Consider the following 19,350-nt stretch of genomic DNA (forward strand, 5'->3'; position numbering starts at 1 on the left):
TTGGCGAGTTTTCCAGATTTGGCAGAGGTCACTTTTTCCGGAAAATTTGATCGTTTTCCAAACCCGGCGGGTCAGAAAAATGAAAATTTGGCGAGTTTTCCAGATTTGGCAGAGGTCACTTTTTCCGGAAAATTTGATCGTTTTCCAAACCCGGCGGGTCAGAAAAATGAAAATTTGGCGAGTTTTCCAGATTTGGCAGAGGTCACTTTTTCCGGAAAATTTGATCGTTTTCCAAACCCGGCGGGTCAGAAAAATGAAAATTTGGCGAGTTTTCCAGATTTGGCAGAGGTCACTTTTTCCGGAAAATTTGATCGTTTTCCAAACCCGGCGGGTCAGAAAAATGAAAATTTGGCGAGTTTTCCAGATTTGGCAGAGGTCACTTTTTCCGGAAAATTTGATCGTTTTCCAAACCCGGCGGGTCAGAAAAATGAAAATTTGGCGAGTTTTCCAGATTTGGCAGAGGTCACTTTTTCCGGAAAATTTGATCGTTTTCCAAACCCGGCGGGTCAGAAAAATGAAAATTTGGCGAGTTTTCCAGATTTGGCAGAGGTCACTTTTTCCGGAAAATTTGATCGTTTTCCAAACCCGGCGGGTCAGAAAAATGAAAATTTGGCGAGTTTTCCAGATTTGGCAGAGGTCACTTTTTCCGGAAAATTTGATCGTTTTCCAAACCCGGCGGGTCAGAAAAATGAAAATTTGGCGAGTTTTCCAGATTTGGCAGAGGTCACTTTTTCCGGAAAATTTGATCGTTTTCCAAACCCGGCGGGTCAGAAAAATGAAAATTTGGCGAGTTTTCCAGATTTGGCAGAGGTCACTTTTTCCGGAAAATTTGATCGTTTTCCAAACCCGGCGGGTCAGAAAAATGAAAATTTGGCGAGTTTTCCAGATTTGGCAGAGGTCACTTTTTCCGGAAAATTTGATCGTTTTCCAAACCCGGCGGGTCAGAAAAATGAAAATTTGGCGAGTTTTCCAGATTTGGCAGAGGTCACTTTTTCCGGAAAATTTGATCGTTTTCCAAACCCGGCGGGTCAGAAAAATGAAAATTTGGCGAGTTTTCCAGATTTGGCAGAGGTCACTTTTTCCGGAAAATTTGATCGTTTTCCAAACCCGGCGGGTCAGAAAAATGAAAATTTGGCGAGTTTTCCAGATTTGGCAGAGGTCACTTTTTCCGGAAAATTTGATCGTTTTCCAAACCCGGCGGGTCAGAAAAATGAAAATTTGGCGAGTTTTCCAGATTTGGCAGAGGTCACTTTTTCCGGAAAATTTGATCGTTTTCCAAACCCGGCGGGTCAGAAAAATGAAAATTTGGCGAGTTTTCCAGATTTGGCAGAGGTCACTTTTTCCGGAAAATTTGATCGTTTTCCAAACCCGGCGGGTCAGAAAAATGAAAATTTGGCGAGTTTTCCAGATTTGGCAGAGGTCACTTTTTCCGGAAAATTTGATCGTTTTCCAAACCCGGCGGGTCAGAAAAATGAAAATTTGGCGAGTTTTCCAGATTTGGCAGAGGTCACTTTTTCCGGAAAATTTGATCGTTTTCCAAACCCGGCGGGTCAGAAAAATGAAAATTTGGCGAGTTTTCCAGATTTGGCAGAGGTCACTTTTTCCGGAAAATTTGATCGTTTTCCAAACCCGGCGGGTCAGAAAAATGAAAATTTGGCGAGTTTTCCAGATTTGGCAGAGGTCACTTTTTCCGGAAAATTTGATCGTTTTCCAAACCCGGCGGGTCAGAAAAATGAAAATTTGGCGAGTTTTCCAGATTTGGCAGAGGTCACTTTTTCCGGAAAATTTGATCGTTTTCCAAACCCGGCGGGTCAGAAAAATGAAAATTTGGCGAGTTTTCCAGATTTGGCAGAGGTCACTTTTTCCGGAAAATTTGATCGTTTTCCAAACCCGGCGGGTCAGAAAAATGAAAATTTGGCGAGTTTTCCAGATTTGGCAGAGGTCACTTTTTCCGGAAAATTTGATCGTTTTCCAAACCCGGCGGGTCAGAAAAATGAAAATTTGGCGAGTTTTCCAGATTTGGCAGAGGTCACTTTTTCCGGAAAATTTGATCGTTTTCCAAACCCGGCGGGTCAGAAAAATGAAAATTTGGCGAGTTTTCCAGATTTGGCAGAGGTCACTTTTTCCGGAAAATTTGATCGTTTTCCAAACCCGGCGGGTCAGAAAAATGAAAATTTGGCGAGTTTTCCAGATTTGGCAGAGGTCACTTTTTCCGGAAAATTTGATCGTTTTCCAAACCCGGCGGGTCAGAAAAATGAAAATTTGGCGAGTTTTCCAGATTTGGCAGAGGTCACTTTTTCCGGAAAATTTGATCGTTTTCCAAACCCGGCGGGTCAGAAAAATGAAAATTTGGCGAGTTTTCCAGATTTGGCAGAGGTCACTTTTTCCGGAAAATTTGATCGTTTTCCAAACCCGGCGGGTCAGAAAAATGAAAATTTGGCGAGTTTTCCAGATTTGGCAGAGGTCACTTTTTCCGGAAAATTTGATCGTTTTCCAAACCCGGCGGGTCAGAAAAATGAAAATTTGGCGAGTTTTCCAGATTTGGCAGAGGTCACTTTTTCCGGAAAATTTGATCGTTTTCCAAACCCGGCGGGTCAGAAAAATGAAAATTTGGCGAGTTTTCCAGATTTGGCAGAGGTCACTTTTTCCGGAAAATTTGATCGTTTTCCAAACCCGGCGGGTCAGAAAAATGAAAATTTGGCGAGTTTTCCAGATTTGGCAGAGGTCACTTTTTCCGGAAAATTTGATCGTTTTCCAAACCCGGCGGGTCAGAAAAATGAAAATTTGGCGAGTTTTCCAGATTTGGCAGAGGTCACTTTTTCCGGAAAATTTGATCGTTTTCCAAACCCGGCGGGTCAGAAAAATGAAAATTTGGCGAGTTTTCCAGATTTGGCAGAGGTCACTTTTTCCGGAAAATTTGATCGTTTTCCAAACCCGGCGGGTCAGAAAAATGAAAATTTGGCGAGTTTTCCAGATTTGGCAGAGGTCACTTTTTCCGGAAAATTTGATCGTTTTCCAAACCCGGCGGGTCAGAAAAATGAAAATTTGGCGAGTTTTCCAGATTTGGCAGAGGTCACTTTTTCCGGAAAATTTGATCGTTTTCCAAACCCGGCGGGTCAGAAAAATGAAAATTTGGCGAGTTTTCCAGATTTGGCAGAGGTCACTTTTTCCGGAAAATTTGATCGTTTTCCAAACCCGGCGGGTCAGAAAAATGAAAATTTGGCGAGTTTTCCAGATTTGGCAGAGGTCACTTTTTCCGGAAAATTTGATCGTTTTCCAAACCCGGCGGGTCAGAAAAATGAAAATTTGGCGAGTTTTCCAGATTTGGCAGAGGTCACTTTTTCCGGAAAATTTGATCGTTTTCCAAACCCGGCGGGTCAGAAAAATGAAAATTTGGCGAGTTTTCCAGATTTGGCAGAGGTCACTTTTTCCGGAAAATTTGATCGTTTTCCAAACCCGGCGGGTCAGAAAAATGAAAATTTGGCGAGTTTTCCAGATTTGGCAGAGGTCACTTTTTCCGGAAAATTTGATCGTTTTCCAAACCCGGCGGGTCAGAAAAATGAAAATTTGGCGAGTTTTCCAGATTTGGCAGAGGTCACTTTTTCCGGAAAATTTGATCGTTTTCCAAACCCGGCGGGTCAGAAAAATGAAAATTTGGCGAGTTTTCCAGATTTGGCAGAGGTCACTTTTTCCGGAAAATTTGATCGTTTTCCAAACCCGGCGGGTCAGAAAAATGAAAATTTGGCGAGTTTTCCAGATTTGGCAGAGGTCACTTTTTCCGGAAAATTTGATCGTTTTCCAAACCCGGCGGGTCAGAAAAATGAAAATTTGGCGAGTTTTCCAGATTTGGCAGAGGTCACTTTTTCCGGAAAATTTGATCGTTTTCCAAACCCGGCGGGTCAGAAAAATGAAAATTTGGCGAGTTTTCCAGATTTGGCAGAGGTCACTTTTTCCGGAAAATTTGATCGTTTTCCAAACCCGGCGGGTCAGAAAAATGAAAATTTGGCGAGTTTTCCAGATTTGGCAGAGGTCACTTTTTCCGGAAAATTTGATCGTTTTCCAAACCCGGCGGGTCAGAAAAATGAAAATTTGGCGAGTTTTCCAGATTTGGCAGAGGTCACTTTTTCCGGAAAATTTGATCGTTTTCCAAACCCGGCGGGTCAGAAAAATGAAAATTTGGCGAGTTTTCCAGATTTGGCAGAGGTCACTTTTTCCGGAAAATTTGATCGTTTTCCAAACCCGGCGGGTCAGAAAAATGAAAATTTGGCGAGTTTTCCAGATTTGGCAGAGGTCACTTTTTCCGGAAAATTTGATCGTTTTCCAAACCCGGCGGGTCAGAAAAATGAAAATTTGGCGAGTTTTCCAGATTTGGCAGAGGTCACTTTTTCCGGAAAATTTGATCGTTTTCCAAACCCGGCGGGTCAGAAAAATGAAAATTTGGCGAGTTTTCCAGATTTGGCAGAGGTCACTTTTTCCGGAAAATTTGATCGTTTTCCAAACCCGGCGGGTCAGAAAAATGAAAATTTGGCGAGTTTTCCAGATTTGGCAGAGGTCACTTTTTCCGGAAAATTTGATCGTTTTCCAAACCCGGCGGGTCAGAAAAATGAAAATTTGGCGAGTTTTCCAGATTTGGCAGAGGTCACTTTTTCCGGAAAATTTGATCGTTTTCCAAACCCGGCGGGTCAGAAAAATGAAAATTTGGCGAGTTTTCCAGATTTGGCAGAGGTCACTTTTTCCGGAAAATTTGATCGTTTTCCAAACCCGGCGGGTCAGAAAAATGAAAATTTGGCGAGTTTTCCAGATTTGGCAGAGGTCACTTTTTCCGGAAAATTTGATCGTTTTCCAAACCCGGCGGGTCAGAAAAATGAAAATTTGGCGAGTTTTCCAGATTTGGCAGAGGTCACTTTTTCCGGAAAATTTGATCGTTTTCCAAACCCGGCGGGTCAGAAAAATGAAAATTTGGCGAGTTTTCCAGATTTGGCAGAGGTCACTTTTTCCGGAAAATTTGATCGTTTTCCAAACCCGGCGGGTCAGAAAAATGAAAATTTGGCGAGTTTTCCAGATTTGGCAGAGGTCACTTTTTCCGGAAAATTTGATCGTTTTCCAAACCCGGCGGGTCAGAAAAATGAAAATTTGGCGAGTTTTCCAGATTTGGCAGAGGTCACTTTTTCCGGAAAATTTGATCGTTTTCCAAACCCGGCGGGTCAGAAAAATGAAAATTTGGCGAGTTTTCCAGATTTGGCAGAGGTCACTTTTTCCGGAAAATTTGATCGTTTTCCAAACCCGGCGGGTCAGAAAAATGAAAATTTGGCGAGTTTTCCAGATTTGGCAGAGGTCACTTTTTCCGGAAAATTTGATCGTTTTCCAAACCCGGCGGGTCAGAAAAATGAAAATTTGGCGAGTTTTCCAGATTTGGCAGAGGTCACTTTTTCCGGAAAATTTGATCGTTTTCCAAACCCGGCGGGTCAGAAAAATGAAAATTTGGCGAGTTTTCCAGATTTGGCAGAGGTCACTTTTTCCGGAAAATTTGATCGTTTTCCAAACCCGGCGGGTCAGAAAAATGAAAATTTGGCGAGTTTTCCAGATTTGGCAGAGGTCACTTTTTCCGGAAAATTTGATCGTTTTCCAAACCCGGCGGGTCAGAAAAATGAAAATTTGGCGAGTTTTCCAGATTTGGCAGAGGTCACTTTTTCCGGAAAATTTGATCGTTTTCCAAACCCGGCGGGTCAGAAAAATGAAAATTTGGCGAGTTTTCCAGATTTGGCAGAGGTCACTTTTTCCGGAAAATTTGATCGTTTTCCAAACCCGGCGGGTCAGAAAAATGAAAATTTGGCGAGTTTTCCAGATTTGGCAGAGGTCACTTTTTCCGGAAAATTTGATCGTTTTCCAAACCCGGCGGGTCAGAAAAATGAAAATTTGGCGAGTTTTCCAGATTTGGCAGAGGTCACTTTTTCCGGAAAATTTGATCGTTTTCCAAACCCGGCGGGTCAGAAAAATGAAAATTTGGCGAGTTTTCCAGATTTGGCAGAGGTCACTTTTTCCGGAAAATTTGATCGTTTTCCAAACCCGGCGGGTCAGAAAAATGAAAATTTGGCGAGTTTTCCAGATTTGGCAGAGGTCACTTTTTCCGGAAAATTTGATCGTTTTCCAAACCCGGCGGGTCAGAAAAATGAAAATTTGGCGAGTTTTCCAGATTTGGCAGAGGTCACTTTTTCCGGAAAATTTGATCGTTTTCCAAACCCGGCGGGTCAGAAAAATGAAAATTTGGCGAGTTTTCCAGATTTGGCAGAGGTCACTTTTTCCGGAAAATTTGATCGTTTTCCAAACCCGGCGGGTCAGAAAAATGAAAATTTGGCGAGTTTTCCAGATTTGGCAGAGGTCACTTTTTCCGGAAAATTTGATCGTTTTCCAAACCCGGCGGGTCAGAAAAATGAAAATTTGGCGAGTTTTCCAGATTTGGCAGAGGTCACTTTTTCCGGAAAATTTGATCGTTTTCCAAACCCGGCGGGTCAGAAAAATGAAAATTTGGCGAGTTTTCCAGATTTGGCAGAGGTCACTTTTTCCGGAAAATTTGATCGTTTTCCAAACCCGGCGGGTCAGAAAAATGAAAATTTGGCGAGTTTTCCAGATTTGGCAGAGGTCACTTTTTCCGGAAAATTTGATCGTTTTCCAAACCCGGCGGGTCAGAAAAATGAAAATTTGGCGAGTTTTCCAGATTTGGCAGAGGTCACTTTTTCCGGAAAATTTGATCGTTTTCCAAACCCGGCGGGTCAGAAAAATGAAAATTTGGCGAGTTTTCCAGATTTGGCAGAGGTCACTTTTTCCGGAAAATTTGATCGTTTTCCAAACCCGGCGGGTCAGAAAAATGAAAATTTGGCGAGTTTTCCAGATTTGGCAGAGGTCACTTTTTCCGGAAAATTTGATCGTTTTCCAAACCCGGCGGGTCAGAAAAATGAAAATTTGGCGAGTTTTCCAGATTTGGCAGAGGTCACTTTTTCCGGAAAATTTGATCGTTTTCCAAACCCGGCGGGTCAGAAAAATGAAAATTTGGCGAGTTTTCCAGATTTGGCAGAGGTCACTTTTTCCGGAAAATTTGATCGTTTTCCAAACCCGGCGGGTCAGAAAAATGAAAATTTGGCGAGTTTTCCAGATTTGGCAGAGGTCACTTTTTCCGGAAAATTTGATCGTTTTCCAAACCCGGCGGGTCAGAAAAATGAAAATTTGGCGAGTTTTCCAGATTTGGCAGAGGTCACTTTTTCCGGAAAATTTGATCGTTTTCCAAACCCGGCGGGTCAGAAAAATGAAAATTTGGCGAGTTTTCCAGATTTGGCAGAGGTCACTTTTTCCGGAAAATTTGATCGTTTTCCAAACCCGGCGGGTCAGAAAAATGAAAATTTGGCGAGTTTTCCAGATTTGGCAGAGGTCACTTTTTCCGGAAAATTTGATCGTTTTCCAAACCCGGCGGGTCAGAAAAATGAAAATTTGGCGAGTTTTCCAGATTTGGCAGAGGTCACTTTTTCCGGAAAATTTGATCGTTTTCCAAACCCGGCGGGTCAGAAAAATGAAAATTTGGCGAGTTTTCCAGATTTGGCAGAGGTCACTTTTTCCGGAAAATTTGATCGTTTTCCAAACCCGGCGGGTCAGAAAAATGAAAATTTGGCGAGTTTTCCAGATTTGGCAGAGGTCACTTTTTCCGGAAAATTTGATCGTTTTCCAAACCCGGCGGGTCAGAAAAATGAAAATTTGGCGAGTTTTCCAGATTTGGCAGAGGTCACTTTTTCCGGAAAATTTGATCGTTTTCCAAACCCGGCGGGTCAGAAAAATGAAAATTTGGCGAGTTTTCCAGATTTGGCAGAGGTCACTTTTTCCGGAAAATTTGATCGTTTTCCAAACCCGGCGGGTCAGAAAAATGAAAATTTGGCGAGTTTTCCAGATTTGGCAGAGGTCACTTTTTCCGGAAAATTTGATCGTTTTCCAAACCCGGCGGGTCAGAAAAATGAAAATTTGGCGAGTTTTCCAGATTTGGCAGAGGTCACTTTTTCCGGAAAATTTGATCGTTTTCCAAACCCGGCGGGTCAGAAAAATGAAAATTTGGCGAGTTTTCCAGATTTGGCAGAGGTCACTTTTTCCGGAAAATTTGATCGTTTTCCAAACCCGGCGGGTCAGAAAAATGAAAATTTGGCGAGTTTTCCAGATTTGGCAGAGGTCACTTTTTCCGGAAAATTTGATCGTTTTCCAAACCCGGCGGGTCAGAAAAATGAAAATTTGGCGAGTTTTCCAGATTTGGCAGAGGTCACTTTTTCCGGAAAATTTGATCGTTTTCCAAACCCGGCGGGTCAGAAAAATGAAAATTTGGCGAGTTTTCCAGATTTGGCAGAGGTCACTTTTTCCGGAAAATTTGATCGTTTTCCAAACCCGGCGGGTCAGAAAAATGAAAATTTGGCGAGTTTTCCAGATTTGGCAGAGGTCACTTTTTCCGGAAAATTTGATCGTTTTCCAAACCCGGCGGGTCAGAAAAATGAAAATTTGGCGAGTTTTCCAGATTTGGCAGAGGTCACTTTTTCCGGAAAATTTGATCGTTTTCCAAACCCGGCGGGTCAGAAAAATGAAAATTTGGCGAGTTTTCCAGATTTGGCAGAGGTCACTTTTTCCGGAAAATTTGATCGTTTTCCAAACCCGGCGGGTCAGAAAAATGAAAATTTGGCGAGTTTTCCAGATTTGGCAGAGGTCACTTTTTCCGGAAAATTTGATCGTTTTCCAAACCCGGCGGGTCAGAAAAATGAAAATTTGGCGAGTTTTCCAGATTTGGCAGAGGTCACTTTTTCCGGAAAATTTGATCGTTTTCCAAACCCGGCGGGTCAGAAAAATGAAAATTTGGCGAGTTTTCCAGATTTGGCAGAGGTCACTTTTTCCGGAAAATTTGATCGTTTTCCAAACCCGGCGGGTCAGAAAAATGAAAATTTGGCGAGTTTTCCAGATTTGGCAGAGGTCACTTTTTCCGGAAAATTTGATCGTTTTCCAAACCCGGCGGGTCAGAAAAATGAAAATTTGGCGAGTTTTCCAGATTTGGCAGAGGTCACTTTTTCCGGAAAATTTGATCGTTTTCCAAACCCGGCGGGTCAGAAAAATGAAAATTTGGCGAGTTTTCCAGATTTGGCAGAGGTCACTTTTTCCGGAAAATTTGATCGTTTTCCAAACCCGGCGGGTCAGAAAAATGAAAATTTGGCGAGTTTTCCAGATTTGGCAGAGGTCACTTTTTCCGGAAAATTTGATCGTTTTCCAAACCCGGCGGGTCAGAAAAATGAAAATTTGGCGAGTTTTCCAGATTTGGCAGAGGTCACTTTTTCCGGAAAATTTGATCGTTTTCCAAACCCGGCGGGTCAGAAAAATGAAAATTTGGCGAGTTTTCCAGATTTGGCAGAGGTCACTTTTTCCGGAAAATTTGATCGTTTTCCAAACCCGGCGGGTCAGAAAAATGAAAATTTGGCGAGTTTTCCAGATTTGGCAGAGGTCACTTTTTCCGGAAAATTTGATCGTTTTCCAAACCCGGCGGGTCAGAAAAATGAAAATTTGGCGAGTTTTCCAGATTTGGCAGAGGTCACTTTTTCCGGAAAATTTGATCGTTTTCCAAACCCGGCGGGTCAGAAAAATGAAAATTTGGCGAGTTTTCCAGATTTGGCAGAGGTCACTTTTTCCGGAAAATTTGATCGTTTTCCAAACCCGGCGGGTCAGAAAAATGAAAATTTGGCGAGTTTTCCAGATTTGGCAGAGGTCACTTTTTCCGGAAAATTTGATCGTTTTCCAAACCCGGCGGGTCAGAAAAATGAAAATTTGGCGAGTTTTCCAGATTTGGCAGAGGTCACTTTTTCCGGAAAATTTGATCGTTTTCCAAACCCGGCGGGTCAGAAAAATGAAAATTTGGCGAGTTTTCCAGATTTGGCAGAGGTCACTTTTTCCGGAAAATTTGATCGTTTTCCAAACCCGGCGGGTCAGAAAAATGAAAATTTGGCGAGTTTTCCAGATTTGGCAGAGGTCACTTTTTCCGGAAAATTTGATCGTTTTCCAAACCCGGCGGGTCAGAAAAATGAAAATTTGGCGAGTTTTCCAGATTTGGCAGAGGTCACTTTTTCCGGAAAATTTGATCGTTTTCCAAACCCGGCGGGTCAGAAAAATGAAAATTTGGCGAGTTTTCCAGATTTGGCAGAGGTCACTTTTTCCGGAAAATTTGATCGTTTTCCAAACCCGGCGGGTCAGAAAAATGAAAATTTGGCGAGTTTTCCAGATTTGGCAGAGGTCACTTTTTCCGGAAAATTTGATCGTTTTCCAAACCCGGCGGGTCAGAAAAATGAAAATTTGGCGAGTTTTCCAGATTTGGCAGAGGTCACTTTTTCCGGAAAATTTGATCGTTTTCCAAACCCGGCGGGTCAGAAAAATGAAAATTTGGCGAGTTTTCCAGATTTGGCAGAGGTCACTTTTTCCGGAAAATTTGATCGTTTTCCAAACCCGGCGGGTCAGAAAAATGAAAATTTGGCGAGTTTTCCAGATTTGGCAGAGGTCACTTTTTCCGGAAAATTTGATCGTTTTCCAAACCCGGCGGGTCAGAAAAATGAAAATTTGGCGAGTTTTCCAGATTTGGCAGAGGTCACTTTTTCCGGAAAATTTGATCGTTTTCCAAACCCGGCGGGTCAGAAAAATGAAAATTTGGCGAGTTTTCCAGATTTGGCAGAGGTCACTTTTTCCGGAAAATTTGATCGTTTTCCAAACCCGGCGGGTCAGAAAAATGAAAATTTGGCGAGTTTTCCAGATTTGGCAGAGGTCACTTTTTCCGGAAAATTTGATCGTTTTCCAAACCCGGCGGGTCAGAAAAATGAAAATTTGGCGAGTTTTCCAGATTTGGCAGAGGTCACTTTTTCCGGAAAATTTGATCGTTTTCCAAACCCGGCGGGTCAGAAAAATGAAAATTTGGCGAGTTTTCCAGATTTGGCAGAGGTCACTTTTTCCGGAAAATTTGATCGTTTTCCAAACCCGGCGGGTCAGAAAAATGAAAATTTGGCGAGTTTTCCAGATTTGGCAGAGGTCACTTTTTCCGGAAAATTTGATCGTTTTCCAAACCCGGCGGGTCAGAAAAATGAAAATTTGGCGAGTTTTCCAGATTTGGCAGAGGTCACTTTTTCCGGAAAATTTGATCGTTTTCCAAACCCGGCGGGTCAGAAAAATGAAAATTTGGCGAGTTTTCCAGATTTGGCAGAGGTCACTTTTACCGGAAAATTTGATCGTTTTCCAAACCCGGCGGGTCAGAAAAATGAAAATTTGGCGAGTTTTCCAGATTTGGCAGAGGTCACTTTTACCGGAAAATTTGATCGTTTTCCAAACCCGGCGGGTCAGAAAAATGAAAATTTGGCGAGTTTTCCAGATTTGGCAGAGGTCACTTTTACCGGAAAATTTGATCGTTTTCCAAACCCGGCGGGTCAGAAAAATGAAAATTTGGCGAGTTTTCCAGATTTGGCAGAGGTCACTTTTACCGGAAAATTTGATCGTTTTCCAAACCCGGCGGGTCAGAAAAATGAAAATTTGGCGAGTTTTCCAGATTTGGCAGAGGTCACTTTTACCGGAAAATTTGATCGTTTTCCAAACCCGGCGGGTCAGAAAAATGAAAATTTGGCGAGTTTTCCAGATTTGGCAGAGGTCACTTTTACCGGAAAATTTGATCGTTTTCCAAACCCGGCGGGTCAGAAAAATGAAAATTTGGCGAGTTTTCCAGATTTGGCAGAGGTCACTTTTACCGGAAAATTTGATCGTTTTCCAAACCCGGCGGGTCAGAAAAATGAAAATTTGGCGAGTTTTCCAGATTTGGCAGAGGTCACTTTTACCGGAAAATTTGATCGTTTTCCAAACCCGGCGGGTCAGAAAAATGAAAATTTGGCGAGTTTTCCAGATTTGGCAGAGGTCACTTTTTCCGGAAAATTTGATCGTTTTCCAAACCCGGCGGGTCAGAAAAATGAAAATTTGGCGAGTTTTCCAGATTTGGCAGAGGTCACTTTTACCGGAAAATTTGATCGTTTTCCAAACCCGGCGGGTCAGAAAAATGAAAATTTGGCGAGTTTTCCAGATTTGGCAGAGGTCACTTTTTCCGGAAAATTTGATCGTTTTCCAAACCCGGCGGGTCAGAAAAATGAAAATGTGGCGAGTTTTCCAGATTTGGCAGAGGTCACTTTTTCCGGAAAATTTGATCGTTTTCCAAACCCGGCGGGTCAGAAAAATGAAAATGTGGCGAGTTTTCCAGATTTGGCAGAGGTCACTTTTTCCGGAAAATTTGATCGTTTTCCAAACCCGGCGGGTCAGAAAAATGAAAATGTGGCGAGTTTTCCAGATTTGGCAGAGGTCACTTTTTCCGGAAAATTTGATCGTTTTCCAAACCCGGCGGGTCAGAAAAATGAAAATGTGGCGAGTTTTCCAGATTTGGCAGAGGTCACTTTTTCCGGAAAATTTGATCGTTTTCCAAACCCGGCGGGTCAGAAAAATGAAAATGTGGCGAGTTTTCCAGATTTGGCAGAGGTCACTTTTTCCGGAAAATTTGATCGTTTTCCAAACCCGGCGGGTCAGAAAAATGAAAATGTGGCGAGTTTTCCAGATTTGGCAGAGGTCACTTTTTCCGGAAAATTTGATCGTTTTCCAAACCCGGCGGGTCAGAAAAATGAAAATGTGGCGAGTTTTCCAGATTTGGCAGAGGTCACTTTTTCCGGAAAATTTGATCGTTTTCCAAACCCGGCGGGTCAGAAAAATGAAAATTTGGCGAGTTTTCCAGATTTGGCAGAGGTCACCTTTTCCGGAAAATTTGATCGTTTTCCAAACCCGGCGGGTCAGAAAAATGAAAATGTGGCGAGTTTTCCAGATTTGGCAGAGGTCACCTTTTCCGGAAAATTTGATCGTTTTCCAAACCCGGCGGGTCAGAAAAATGAAAATGTGGCGAGTTTTCCAGATTTGGCAGAGGTCACCTTTTCCGGAAAATTTGATCGTTTTCCAAACCCGGCGGGTCAGAAAAATGAAAATGTGGCGAGTTTTCCAGATTTGGCAGAGGTCACCTTTTCCGGAAAATTTGATCGTTTTCCAAACCCGGCGGGTCAGAAAAATGAAAATGTGGCGAGTTTTCCAGATTTGGCAGAGGTCACCTTTTCCGGAAAATTTGATCGTTTTCCAAACCCGGCGGGTCAGAAAAATGAAAATGTGGCGAGTTTTCCAGATTTGGCAGAGGTCACTTTTTCCGGAAAATTTGATCGTTTTCCAAACCCGGCGGGTCAGAAAAATGAAAATTTGGCAAGTTTTCCAGATTTGGCAGAGGTCACTTTTTCCGGAAAATTTGATCGTTTTCCAAACCCGGCGGGTCAGAAAAATGAAAATTTGGCAAGTTTTCCAGATTTGGCAGAGGTCACTTTTTCCTCTGTTAATGATCAGGAAGAACTTTTAATAGTTTGCCGGTATGGCAAAAACAAAAGTATAGAACCGCGTCACTTGATACTTTTAAACACACTTAAAATCAAGTTTACTATCATGGAATGTATTTCAAAGTAAGTGTGATATCTCAAGGAGAAGGGAAATGTAACTGTGCGCTTGACTGGAGCCCGTGTATTGAGAAAAACAGTTTTAAACTGCTGCCTTTTGCATAGCTATTTTGGAGTAAATCCAATTAAACAATTATTGAATATGGCCAAAATTCTTATATCGTGAACCTATCGAGGGGTTACTTTTGAGACAATTGTGCCCAAAATTATTTAAAGAACAGATGTTTTCATTTTCTGTGGAAATGGAATCTAGAGATTTGATCTCTTGATTCAATATTATAAGTACTATTCAGTAGCTGCTTTAAAAGATAAATGGAGAACGTTGGTATTTGTTCAACAAGTGGCCCTGTAATGTGAGCATTTTTCTTTGTTTTTGCTTTATAGTGAGATTGATAAAAATTATAATCAATTCCAAATTGAAGCCGGGGAGGAAGCGGGAGGAAGCCGTGGACAGCACAAAAACGTTGTGGGATGTGATCCCATGACCACTGACAATAATGGGACAAAGCCTTATGCTGCCCCATACAATGGGACAAAGCCTTATGTTTCCCCCTGCTGTCCCCCGGCTTCCTGACCTCCATGCAATGATCCATAGACCTTTAGTAACAGTTGCTAGCATTTCTGTGACAAACTCTATGAAATCTTTCCTACAATCGTAGTGAACAATCCTATTTAGGAGGGACACTGATTTTTGTAAAGTGGTTGGGTTATGGCAAAACACTGTGGTACACCTTTGGTGTTGGGACCAAGCTAAAGGTGAAACGTAAGTGTTGACTTTTCTATTCTATACTAAATATCAAAGTCTTTGATCATTGCTATTTCTGTTCCATTTTTGATGGCCATTTCAGCACTGGAAGAAATAATAAATTAATTCACTGGGAGTGGAATTAGTCTTTTTTAGGATATTGTGGGAAATTTAGAATGAAACACTTCTAAATGTGCTTATTGTAGGGTCCATTCAAGTGGGCAAAGAGAATCAAAGGAAATGCATAAGAATTGTTGTGGTCTTCTTCACCAAAGAAAGAAATTGTAATTTGGAGTCTTTTATTTATCCCTTATATTTTCCATGTTGCATTTTTTGCCCCAACCTCATGTTCTGAGCTGGGCAGACATTGGAGATATTGCTGGCTGGATTATCATTCAAAACCCAGGGAAGAATGGGAATATCCTCTGTAAATAGAATAGACTAATTTAATTTTGTAACAAAATTATGTCCATTTGACAGCTACCATCTTCGAGACAGTGCAGCAAACTGGAGGCAAAATATTAAGATTAGAATGTTAAAAGAGCTGCTATTTTTCTACATTTATTTTAAATCTTGTAGAAAATTTTTGTGCGGACATGGAAGATAATGATAGATGGATTACACTATGTAACAACATTTGATTTTGTTCTGTTCCTGGTTTGAATGTGTTTTTCCTGTTTAATTGTATGGTACTTACTTTGAAAGCAGTTGGTATACTCCAGAAAGTTTGTTTTTGTGACTGCCACAAACAATGTTAAATTGTGTTGTCAAAGGCTTTGTTGAATTAGCTATGTTGAATTGGTTGAGCCTCGATGAGATATTCATTGAAAACTATAGCAAAATGCACTACAGGATGTCCCACAAAAACAGTTTTTGCAGTTTAATGCATTTTTTCCATGTTTTATGATAGAATCAATTAGGAAATTACATTTATAACCCAGGAACAAAAATGTGTTACATAGTGTTATCATTCAAAACTCAAGCAAGGATAGGAATATCCTCTGTATAAAAAGAATTCAACTAGACTAATTTTATTTTTTAACTAAATCATGTCCAGTTGGCAGTTGCCATCTTTGAGACGCTGTTAAAAGCTTTCAGCATGCAGCAAAATGGGGGCAAAATGTTAAGACTAGAGAGTTGAAAGAGCTTACATTTTACTATAATTTAAAAAATCTTCCCAGAAATTTTTGCCACAAGCAAGGACATAGAGGCGAGCTTAATTTCAGATATCTAATTACATTTTGAAACTGTTGACCATATTTCATAACTGGCAGTAGAAACATTTATTCTTGATAGAAAGCATTTCACATGCAATGCAAGTGAGGGGGAAGGTTTTGCACCACAATGCTAAGCAAGCATAAATACTTGGAATCTGTCTCATTTCAATGGAAATTATTTTAAAGTAAATGGCCATATTTCTGAATGCTTTGGTGCCCTCAAATTCAACACACAACCCAGTGCTTTATTGCAGCCAATATGCTTAGAAATTGAGACTTGGATCAACATTTTGTGCATAATTCCTTCGTTGAAATAATTCCAGCTAAGCGTGTACAAGAATCAGTTGTTTGTCCCACTCAGAAAAAAACTGAAATAAATACATGAGGTCCCATCTACATTGCCATTACAATGCAGATTGAACTCATATAATGTAGACTCATATAATGCAGTTTAATTGCATTTAACTAGATTATATGACTCTATGCTGACCATGTAATGTAATTTAATCTGCATCATAATTGCAGTCTAGATGGGGTCTCAGAAAATGTTCCTGTTGTAACTGTGGCTAGTGATTGTGGCCCCTTCTGTACTGCCATATAAAATCCAGAATGTCTGTTTTCACTTCACTTCACTTTATTTCTTAATTGGTTGCTCTCCACCAGAGTGCTCCGAGCGACTTACAATTTAAAATATCATTCCACAATATAAAACATTCAACATAAAAACATTCAACAGTGACTATTTGGCAAATTAGATCTGATTTACTTAAACGCACAACCAAACAGCCAAGTCTTGAGCGCTTTTACAAAAGATTGTAACTCCAACATTGCTCTAACATATGGAGGCAATGAGTTCCACAGAATTGGAGCATAGGTCGAAAAGGCCTTGCAGTTTTGAAGTGGATTATATGGCAGTGTAGACTCCTAGGCTACTCCTGGCAGCTCCTAGCGGCAGTAGCTGCTTATCTTCTGAAAGCATTCAAATGTTAGAGATAGCCTTTGTATCTTCTACTAATTCAGATTAGGCAGAAAAGTAAGTGACTTTGTTCATTAGTCTTTTAACTTTGCTCCTAGTCTATTTACTGCACTTTCATCCTTGGGTAAGTTATATTCAACAAACTTTTTTCACAGAGAAGCTCGGCAACAGGTTCGGTCACCAAAAATACATGCTCCGCCCCGGCAGTGTGGACTCATATAATCTAGTTCAAAGCAGATAATGTGGATTATCTGATTTGATAATCTAGATTATATGGCAGTGTAGCAGGAGCCTTTGGTTCTTAATTTGACATTGTAAATCTCATAACAAAAAGGCCGAGTGTAAATAAATAATAATAATAATAATAATAATAATAATAATACCATAGATGAATTGAAGACTTTAATACATAACAACAATATCATTTGAGAATATTAATGATTCTAGGCATTTGGCATACATACATAAAGAACTCAAAACCCTTAAATCTATTGCCATCAGAAGATGAATGTAGGAGGGCATGGCATCGATTTCCATGGACTTTTAGTGCATTTTACAGTGAGCAGAAGAATATCTTTAGTGAGCCTGCACTGATGTTACATTTGTTTGTTATTACCTTTAAAATGTCAAGGAGATGGTTACTTGACTTTTATGGAACAGGGAAAGAATAAATGAGGATGTTGTCTGTACCTATACACAGCAATTATGACATATGTTGTGTTTTAACTCTTTTCTACAGAGAGAGATGATGCCGCCCCTTCGGCATCCATTTTTCCACCCTCGCAGGAGCAACTTAAAACCAACTCAGCGACTATGGCATGTCTGGTCACTGGCTTCTATCCGAGTGATCTGAACGTGGCCTGGAAAGCAGACGGCAAAGCTGTCACTGGGGATGTTCAAACCAGTTCAGCGGCAAGTGAAGCGGACAAGACCTACAAACTGAGCAGCACCCTGACACTCTCCAGAGATGAATATAATTCTCATGACACATATGATTGTGAAGTGACACACAAAACGTTAACCAAGCCTCTTGTAAAGAGCTTCAGGCGATCTGAGTGTCCTTCATAGGACATGATGCATAAAATCCTCCGCAATGCAATGTAACTTCCATTTTCTCACTAGATCCATTTTCGGCTATAAAACAACTGTAGTAGACGTTTTCTCCCAGTATAATGCATGAATGAAATATTTCATGTTCTTTTCGTATTTCATAATCTTCAAGAGTTCATATTCTGTTCTTTCACTGTAATACATGATCTAACATCATCCCTTTCTTTTCCCTGTGTTATTAGTGAAAAATGACACAAATTTATTAATAAAGGCATTTGTTTTAAAAACCATTTGGTCTCCTTCACTTTTTGATTTTGGTGTATTGACTGAATACAACCAAAAATTGGTTGAATAAAACCAAAAACTCAGCTAGGTTTTATGGTTATTGGCAGAGTTATGTTTTTTTGGTTTTACACTCTAGGATGAAGTCAGGCAGGGTATTGATCTAAATCATCATCATCATCATCATCACATGAAATATGTTTTATTGACTAGCCTATTGGCCATATCAAAACATTTGACAAACACATTTAACACATACAACATACAACCCACATTACAACCAAAGTTAAAATAAGCAAGTTGCTAACAAGGGGTCAAGATGATGAATCACATCAAGATAACAACAACAACAACAACAACAACAATAATAATAATAAGGCTTTATTTGTAAGCCACCACCATCTCCCCAAAGGTACTTGGAGCATCTCACAGAAAGCACTCAATAGAGCAACAATATACAAATACAACAAAATACAGAAAAGTATAAATTAATAACAATAAAATTGACCCAATTAAAACAGCAATAAAAGCCCAATTAATTTAAAAATACTATAAAACCCAGCAAGCTATGAGAATAGTGGCTGTATACAATATTAGTACCCATAAAGTGCAGAAGTGAAATCACTAAATCCTCGAATGTAGTGATCGAGGCTATAATCACTAAACCTGGACTAAACCTGCTCTAAAATTACTTTTTATGCCCCTTTAGTATGGGACCCTGAAATCACAATGTCCCATTGGTTCACAGAAGTGCAAAGTTGATGTTTCTGACTATTACTGTACACAGGCTAAGCATATTTATCATGCATGCAAACTGCTATTGCGTTTGTTCCAGCACAAACCCTGAAAACATTTGGACACTATGGCTCCTTCTACACTGTCATATAATCCAGATTGTCAAAGCAGATAATCCACATTATATGGTTTGAACTGGATTATATGAGTCTATACATAAAGCAGGATATAAATAAACATAATAAATAAATATATCCAGTTCAAAGCAGATAACCTGAATTTTCTATGGCAGTGTAGGGGTCCTCCACACAGCCATATAACCCAGAATATCAAGATAAATAATCCACAATATCTGCTTTGCACTGGGTTATCTGAGTCCACACTGCTATATAATCCAGTGTGGATTTAATACAGCTGAAAGGGGTGTTGAAGGGGCCCATAGTAATGATGAGGCAAGGTGGTAGAATGTAGCAACAATACAATTTCCATCCCATGCATTACATTCACAAAATAGTGGTGTGTGTGTGGAAGGGCATTGATGATTCAAGCCTCCTACTCACTCTGAATTTCAGTGCACAAAGCTACCCGAGGAAAAAGACTATACTACTATACTACAACTATAATATTGTGAGTTCTGAACCAAAAATATTGTGTGTATGTCCGTGTCCACTTATTTCAATGCTATCAATCCACTGATAGATAAACATGGTTCATTGTTTATGAGTGACTCAGGCCCCATCTACATTGCCATATAATGCTGTTTAACTCATATTGTATAACAGTGTA

General features: G+C 40.6%; 1 protein-coding gene across 4 annotated transcripts in view; it reads left to right on the forward strand.

The window, feature by feature from the left end:
* LOC100551879 (CD8 subunit beta) overlaps positions 1–17,837 on the forward strand; it is a 67,224-nt gene extending 49,387 nt beyond the window's left edge. For 3 of the 4 annotated variants that reach the window (XM_062957827.1, XM_008113101.3, XM_008113088.3), the window contains exon 4: positions 17,237–17,837. In XM_062957827.1, the coding sequence (XP_062813897.1) occupies positions 17,237–17,565 (329 nt within the window). In that variant the 3' untranslated portion in view covers positions 17,566–17,837. Of the gene's footprint in view, positions 1–14,284; positions 14,323–17,236 lie in introns of all 4 variants that reach the window. The other variant, XM_008113089.3, reaches the window with a different exon arrangement.
* Positions 17,838–19,350: the final 1,513 nt, after the last annotated feature.

Source organism: Anolis carolinensis, chromosome 6 (genome assembly GCF_035594765.1).
Source record: "Anolis carolinensis isolate JA03-04 chromosome 6, rAnoCar3.1.pri, whole genome shotgun sequence".
NCBI lineage: Eukaryota > Metazoa > Chordata > Lepidosauria > Squamata > Dactyloidae > Anolis > Anolis carolinensis.